General features: G+C 44.3%; 1 protein-coding gene across 5 annotated transcripts in view; it reads right to left on the reverse strand.

The window, feature by feature from the left end:
- LOC109386246 (formin-1-like) overlaps positions 1–8,626 on the reverse strand; it is a 115,635-nt gene that overhangs the window by 68,773 nt on the left and 38,236 nt on the right. For all 5 annotated transcript variants that reach the window (XR_002124760.1, XR_002124761.1, XM_019649195.1 and 2 more), the window contains exon 4: positions 2,853–4,839. Coding sequence is in view for 3 of the 5 variants with exons in the window: in XM_019649195.1 (XP_019504740.1) it covers positions 2,853–4,707 (1,855 nt within the window). In the remaining 2 variants the exon portion in view is untranslated. The remainder of the gene's footprint in view (positions 1–2,852; positions 4,840–8,626) is intronic.

Raw genomic sequence — 8,626 nt, forward strand, 5'->3', positions numbered from 1 at the left:
GCACAACTAGAGTCCCTCAAGGTTTGAGAAAATAGCACATTCCACAAAGGCTTGGTACAGCAGTTTCCATCTCAAAATAAAAGAGTATAAAACCAATTCCAAGATGGGAGACTTGGGGGAGAATGGGGAGGACCACCAGAAGACAAATCTGGCCACCATTCCTTGTTAGTATATTCTCTATTTGTATAGCAAGAAATTCTGTGCATATCTCTTGGAAGGACGAGTCAGGAAAATGACAAAGCCGACAGGATGTGAACCAATAGCCTCTGTGATACCTTTATACCATCTCCTGGGTGGACTGTAATGTTGGCTTTAACAGCTTGGTTCTGTGAGAGGGGAAGAGGATTTGACTCTTTCCTGGAAATTACTACTTGTCTATAACACTTAAGAGTCTTTCAGCCAAAAAAGGACCTGATTACTTTTGCCAGACTTAATCTCTTACTTGAGCAGTTAATGGGAGTTTGCAGCAATCTTAATCACATCGCTTCAATCAAATACCTACATGTTATTTCCACAGGAAATAAATGTCCACAGACCATAAACTCAACCTGGTAATAGCTAACGTGGGAGAAAGGGGGGAGCTGGATTTAGATAAGGGACCACTGTGCAGTGACAATAAATGAATTATAGACCCCTCTTCTATGCTGTGGGGGCTGTATGAGGCCTCTGCTGAATAGGGTGGGAGGAGAAATAACACTAAGACAAAATCAGCTGCAAGCAGGAAAAGTCACCCTTATGGACCCACCAACTACAGGAAGTCACTAAAGGATCCAAAATATAAAAGGATTCGTGGCTGTAGAAAAAGGGAATTAAAGGGAGGAAAGAGTAGAACACAGATACAGATCAAAGATACTATCTAGGGATATCCCTCAGTGCTTTTCAAAGGAGGGCCAAGATAAGAGATAATGTTTGGATGTCCCGGGGGTAGGTCCCAACAAAAGGGAAGTTATCCATAACAGGAAAAAAAGGTCTCTCCACCCTCCTATTCTCCTTTCCTCCTCCAACTCCTTTCCTTAGGTTAGCAGCACAGGTGGCCTCCCTGTGATTCTAATGACTGGCCCCTGAAAGTGCTACTGAAGATCCCAACAGAAGGCAGGACCAAAGTAAAGGGAATAATTCTGAGCAATTGTACAGAGGCCAAGGGAAAAAGTGATCATCCGTTGAACTTGCCCTTCAGTGAGCTCGTGGTCAGTCACCACAGAAACTGTCCTCTGTGCCTCTGCCTTGACCCAGACCAGAGATTAAAATAAATAAATAAATAAATAAATAAATAAATAAATAAATAAATAAATAAATAAATTATATATATATATATATATATATTACAACAAAATAAAAAGATAATTCTAAATCAGGGGACAAAAAGATTTACTGAAATTTAATGTATTTACAGGCACACACAATCCTAGAATTTGGTGTAATTTCTTAAAAAAACAAAAACAAAAACAAACAAACAAAAAATCTTCAGAGCAAAGCTAGCTATATTCCACACCCACGCCTCCAAAAGGTTGTCACCTAATAGTTGTAGAAAGCTTCCTTTCCAAGTATTTCAAAGTATCCAGCATCGATACAAAAAATTTTCATTACTAGGGTTTGAGGATACATGATATAAAATCTACAATTCTATGACTTTTTGGTGATGCAGATTCGTCATAGTATGAAAGAAGCAAGTCTTATCAAACTAACATCAATATATTGAAAAACAAGATGAAAAGCACATTTTATAGACCTATTTCCTGGACCAATGATTTAGAGAAATGTAAAAAAAAAAAAATGTCAAAAATTCAAAATGAACAGAAAGCTTTTGAAGCTTCTTTTTCCTACATACTTTGATCTCAAAAGTTGCATGTATGATGCTTTCTCTAACCTTTAAGAGACCACATATCATATTGCAAGCTATTCCCTAGACAAAGCACTGACCAGATGCTGTTAAAGAACCGCTGAAAAAGAACCTGTTACCTACACAATAGCATACAGGACCCCGAGCACCTGCCTACATTGGCCTGGAAAACGTTAACAAATACAGGAGTGGCACTTCTTATACCCTGTCTTTTTTGGTCTTTTCGAACCCACTTCCAGAACCCCCCAAATGATTTTCATGTGAAATTTTAAACCACACTGAGTATACAAGTCAGATTAGCTCTTTAGCACTTTTTGCATAAGACATGTTACATCAGTAACAGTAGCAACCCATCCATAAAATATAACTTCAGCATAAACATTATTTTGTGCTCCCTTAGGAAATTAAAAAACAAAGTAAAAAAAGAAAATCTGAATTAAGCCCCTTCAAATTAGACTGAATTCACCTCTCTTCTGGTGAAAACAAAGTTTCTGTTATGAAATCATGAAGTTACAAAGGTGATTGCTAAAAATGAAAACCTCTAACAACAGATGGATGAGTGAAGACACATGCTTTTGTTCTTCTGCTTAGAGAATCAAACTCAAGCTACACCAGCAGCTTGAACAGCAAAATTTAGGTCAAAGGGCCAATTACCCAGTGTTAGCATCAAAGGCAGCGACAGGTGGCTATTTCTCTCTGCCCATTTGCTTGATTCCTTTGAAAGTCCTGTGTTAAGTAAACATGGAGGCAGCTGCCCCCCCCCAAAATAAAATAAAATGAAGACATTTACAAAATATTGCTTCTGGAAGCAACTATACCCGCCTTCGTAAGTCAACACCATTCTCACAATCTCCACACTCCCCTGTACCCCTCCCAATTTTCTTGCTACAAAGTGAAGTGACTAACAGGCCTAGGAATTTTGGTTCACTGTTAATTTATCAGTCACAGGCTGCATAAGCAATCTGTGAACTACCCAAAACACAGATGTAAAGCATCTTAAACAGGGACTAACCTCGAGGTAAGTGGTACTGAGGCCGAGCTGTGATCTTCCCGGGCCCCAAGCTTTTTTCCAAAGGTTCCCCAGGCACCAACCGAGGTTGGTCTGCTCTGAGGAAGGCTGAGCTGGCTCCTTTGGTCTCCGTGACCTTTGCAGAGAACGGTGGCTCCAAGGTGTCAGCAGATGGGGACTCAGAGAAGGCACCGCTCTTTCTACCAGGAGAGTCATCAAGAGCGGCTTCCCTCTCGCCAGGCAGCCGGAGGATCCTGTGATGCTGCTGAGGGCTGGGGAGCCCTGGAGATAGAGGCGAGGGAACAGGTGACATCCGTTTGTGTGTGCCAGACTGAGAGGATGAATTATTAAGTACCATGCCCAGGGCTGCCAGTGCTGGGGGGGACAGCCTTTTCTCATCACCTTGGGGCTCTGAGGAGTCAGGGCCGACACTGCGGGGCAGATCCAGAAACAAGGTTTTGTGGCCACTCAAGGGCAGCCCAGCTCTCCTCTTGCGTCTAGTGTCTGGGAGGCTGTGGGTGGCTGTCGTGCTGAGGGGGAAACCCAGCCTTTTCCCCTCGGTGGCTTCATCTAACTTCTCGCTCTCTTTCACTTTCAGGAGGACCTTGTTCACAGCCCCCGTGGCGCTGGCTGGAGGATGGTCCCTGGCCGAGGTCTGCAAGGACTCATCCGGTCGCTGCTCCTGGCCCCGCTGCTTGGAACCATGAGCCCCAGCCTTAGCTCCTGGGTGGATGAGCAAGTCTGTGCTGGGTATAAACTCAGCTTTGGCTGCTTGGAGCACGGTAGCCCTTCCCTCGCCGTCCTCAGGATGTGTTTTACCTACTCTCTGCACCTGAGCAGACAGGTCCTGGACTTGTGCCACCACTTTGGAGACAGGTTTCTTCCTGCGAGTCCGCCCAGCAGGCTTCTCCCTCCGGCCCCTCTCTGCACCTGGATGCTTCTCGGGGTCCTCGTGACGTTGAGACAAGCCTGTCTGCAGAGGTGCAAGACCGGGAGGCCCCCTCTGTAGCCCCCTAGCACCACCATCCCCTGGTCCCCTGGAGCTGTAATCAGGAGGCAGCCCTCCTCTTCTAGGCTTGATGTCCTCAGAAGCCGACCCAAAGCTCCCATGGCCAGGGCCAGGGTCTGGTGTCCTGGGGATCTCCGGGGGCCAGCTTTCTCTCCTCTGCAGGGAAGAGGTGAGGGGCCTGTTTGGGAGCAAGTTGCCTTTCTCCTCTAGGAGCCAAAGACCAGGCCTCGCTCGAGAAAGAGGAAGGGTGCTGCTAGGACAGACCTGGTCCTTTCCCATCTGAGGAGCCGGTTCCTGGTCCCCACGCCCTTTTCTCCTTGTCCTCTTCTGTGGGAGCGCCTCAGAGCTCTCTCTTCTTCCACCAGACCTCCGGGGCTTTCTGTGCCCGTGGGCGCCCCTCTTATTGAGACAGCCCACGGGGGGCTCCGCCTGCCAGTCACCAGCACCCTGCAAACAGTTGTCCTCAGGGGCCAGGCTCACGGACAGCTCTGGCAGCTTCCCATCCTGGTTCCCCATCGTGATCCCCAGGATGTGGTCTGAACTCAGCAGATCGGCCAGCAGTCTCTCTCGCTCTGCCGTGAGTTTGTACAGTTCCGTTAGAATGTCTTTCGTGGGCGTTTCCTTGAAAAATATGTCGCCTGGATGTTCATTCGGCTGCAGGCTGAGGCTGACGATGTCTGACCCCTCCCTGACTTGGTAGCAGTTATGAAGCCCTTTATTGGATCTGTCTAGAGTTACAGTGCCCTTGTATGAAAATCCTCTGACCTCCCCCTTTGGAAGATAGAAGCTGATGTAGCAGAGTTCAGTAATGGGCGTTCGCAATTGGAGGGTGCAGTGAGTGCCTTCCATTATGCCTACCTAATTATTCATGCCTCGGAGAAGCTGGTCCGTGGTCAGGCTTCCCAGGCTCCGGGTGCTGGGGCATGTGATGGTGGCTACGCAGGGAAAGCAGCTGACAGTCATCTCCAGCAATGAAACTGCCTGAGGAACAGGGGAAGAAAGCAGCTTGTCTAACAGACTGCATAAATCACACACTGACATACATCAGAGCATCACCATGACTTAGCCTTCCTCTCTGGCTGACCTCAGCCAACTCAAGGCATCAGCCGGGAGGCTGACTGCAACCTCTCCCCCAGTCCCACCCCTCCCTTGGCCAGCAGAGCTTCTCTGCAGCTGAGAAATGGGAAAGTGCCCGAATTTTAGCCCCAAGGCAAAAGTTCCTTTTTCCCACACGGGAGCTCGCTGCATACCCTACAGATCTCTCAACGGCTCTAGACTTCAGTTCATGTTCTTCTATAAAACAGAGCTAATATTCCTCCCAGAAATCCTGAGGAAAGGGTACTTTGAGACCTTTAAGAAACATAGCCATTTTAATAACTCACATTTGGAATATTGCTTTGCAAAAATTACACTGCTCTCCCAAAAAGCATCTTATAAGATTTGACATTATCTAATTAACTTAGAGTGGGGGAAAGGTATGAGGGCACAAATTTGGAGTCTCTTCTGGACACAACTCATATATTTTGCCAAAAGAGCTAAAAGTGAAAAATGTAAAGTTTAAACTTTAAATAAGTAATTCAGGAGTCTTAAACAAGTTTTCTTTTTTTTTTTTTTTTCCCATGCTTCCTGCCAGTTGAAGGCCAAATAGAATGTCAGAGAAAAAGTAAAAATCTCTAAGACACTGTTGGCACTGTAAGGATTTTCCAGTATCTTCACCATCGAAGTGGCTGAAATGTCACATAAGCAGTGAGTGTGGCTGCTCCCTCATGTCATTTGAGGGATCCCAGGAAAGTCTCTATGGCTAGCATCCCTACAGACAAGCATGGAGCTCAGAATTCTGTATTACAAGACTTCATTTCTTTAAGGCATTGCTCAGTTTGTGTAGCTAAAGAAATTAAGGTTCAGTGACCAAACTTATGCTTTTATTAAACCCTATTAAACCCGAGCTCTGAAGTCTTTTAATCATTGTAGCCAAACTGAGACCAGAACCCCTTTCTCGAAGCCAGTGTTAGATTGAATTATAGGACTTTCATAATATAAGCGAGGCTTCTTTGCTCCCTTCCCCGACAGTAACGAGAGTCACATCCCCATTTATATTATATCTTTAAATCCTTAACTTCAGCCTCATCTGCCACCCCTTCTTAAAGACCTGTTGTACTTTTCCTCTATTGCTACATTTTCTTTTGCAGAGGGATAGTGTAAAAATAGTGAAAGTCACAACCACAATGCTGTACCAGGATGAAGACCGTCTCAACTAGGGATCAAACCATAGGGTGCATAAAACAAAAGGAGTGACTTTGGGGTTATAGAACTTAATATTGGCAATGCAGTTTGTGGCAGGAGACATAGCAAAAATAACCTCCTATCAATTGTAAAACAAAAGTGTCCCATTCTTGGAATTCTGAAATTAAAAAAAAAAAAAGAAAAAATGTTGCAGAGTTGTACTTTGCTTCCAAGATACAATACTCTTCTAAAGGGTCCTGGGGGCCCAAATCCAGGTGCAAATGGGCTTCTTCATGCCATGTGTTCATAATTTCTGAGTTTCCAATGGTCATATAAGCAAGTAGAGAAGATATTCCTAGTATCTCTCTCTCTCTTGGCCTTACCATTTAACAAAAATTTCAAGCAAAAGACATTGTCAGCAATGAAAAGTAAGGGTGATGATTGGAGTGAATTGTTTTAATTATAAGGTGGAGTCACTTGGAAAGAACAAGTTTCTCCTGTGGATGCTGAGAGCACAGGTATTGATACATCAGTGGCACAAGGACAATCCAACTTGCCTGAATTTGGCAACAACAGGGCATTTTAATGGAAACTCATTTTTAAAAGTTTCATGTTTTCTGGTACTAGGATGACTTTTAGAATTAGCTTTGCTACAATTTTGGACATCCAAAGTCCAAACAATTTAAGATAGATTACCATGAAGACACACACACAAACGCTTCTCAAAAACCCGTACCTTCCCCTTCTTTTCCATAGTTTTAAATTATTGTCAAAATTGTGCACACCCTCCACTTTCATCAATGAATATTTACAGAGCTGCCTCCCTCTGGAGCATAGAATAACTATTCATGATTCTTCCCAAATTCCCTCTCTCAATCAAAGGAGCCTGTCAGGTTTCAGCCTAGCATCCCTGCCAATGTCTGTATCTGGATAAATGCACCTCATACACTTTCTTCTTTCAAATCTCATGTCCTATGTGAAATGAGAAATTTAACCTCTACATGTCCAATCCACTAACTCTAAATATTATTTGGTGACACCTACTAGATGACCCAGAAACTACAAAACTGCCCTCCTTTGAAAAAGAAAACCATATGCCCTGAGCAAATGAACTTGAACCTCAACACTCTCGTGTGCACCATGTCAAAAGAAGGCTTCAGAGCAGAGCAAACTCCTGTCTGTGACAATCCATTAGCAAGTCAGAGTGCAGTGCTGAATCATCACACACATTTTCCATCTGAGACACCAGAGGAAAAATAACTGTAGGTCTTAGGAGGAAAAAAGCAAACTAACAAGGAAAACAATATGAAGTGGGATTAAATACACCAGCACCGCAATTCCATGCTGAGCTCACAGGGCTATTTCAAGCAGCACTGCCTCACTTTGCTTTGACAACTCTGCAGGTTCCACGCGCTAAATTATACATTTTCATTTGGTCTACAAAGTGACCTTTTTTGGTTGTGCTCAGTGTAAGAGCACTTTGTTTCCTGGGAAATCTTCACGTCGTCCATTTCCTCTGGCAAAGCCCAGCCTGACATTCTAAGACAACAGTGACTTTTTTCCCCACTAACTCTTTTTGCAATAAGCAGCTCCATGATTTTATCTCTACCCCAAATGGAACTATCTTACTGTATCTCATCATAATGGGAAATTATTGCCTTTTAGTAGATGCTATTCAATACTCATATTTCACCAATGCCTAAAATAAGATCCAAGAAGAAGCTGCAGTCATTCTGTCTGCTTACTGTAGATTTTCTCATTGATTTTGGCCCTAAAAGGGCAACGCAAAGCTATATTTCTTCAGCCATTGGAACCGTCATGCCCTATGACTCCATGTGAGCCCAAAATTGCTAAGACAGATGAGTATAACTTCCATTACTACACTGAAAATTGTCCATTCAGGGTCAGGCTCTACCCTTCTGCAAATCACTCTAAGCATCAGGAGACTTGACTTTCATGGATTCAAAGCTGCCCTGAACTCTGGCTCCTACTGGGTTCAGCCATTAGAAAATACTAGCAGCAGATGGAGAGCAGAATGCAAGAGTCAGGATCCTTATTCTCCGGCTCCCTCCCTCCAAGGCTATGGTTTTGCCTTAGGTGTGCTCTCTAATGAAGACCACAGTTCCTCTTGGGTAGCCCTCCCCCAGTGACAGCTATTTCCTCTGGGTACTAGTTAGGTATGCTCCCTCCCACTGCTGTGAATTCTGCCTCTCGTGTTTGATTTTGGACAAGTAGTGTCTCCTTGTCTCCTTACCACCCACCCTAGAACGGAGTGCAGCGCAACTGTTCAAATAGAAGATATAAAAACAAAGGTAGATCTGTAATAGGTTTCTAGCTCTTTCTCCCCCTGGAAGACTTTTTCTTCAAAGAATCTACACACTGCAGGAGTAGGCATATAGGAGTGATAACTAAATTACTAAAATACAAATCAGAAAGAGACCTACTCTGTAAGGCACCAAAGAGCAGATCAATAGAGTACGGGAGACCAGCTCCCACAGGTCCAGGGGTTCCCTCAGGTGGAGGGGGAGTCGGCGAGGAAAAAAAA

This window comes from Hipposideros armiger, unplaced genomic scaffold (assembly GCF_001890085.2).
Source record: "Hipposideros armiger isolate ML-2016 unplaced genomic scaffold, ASM189008v1 scaffold_130, whole genome shotgun sequence".
Taxonomy (NCBI): domain Eukaryota; kingdom Metazoa; phylum Chordata; class Mammalia; order Chiroptera; family Hipposideridae; genus Hipposideros; species Hipposideros armiger.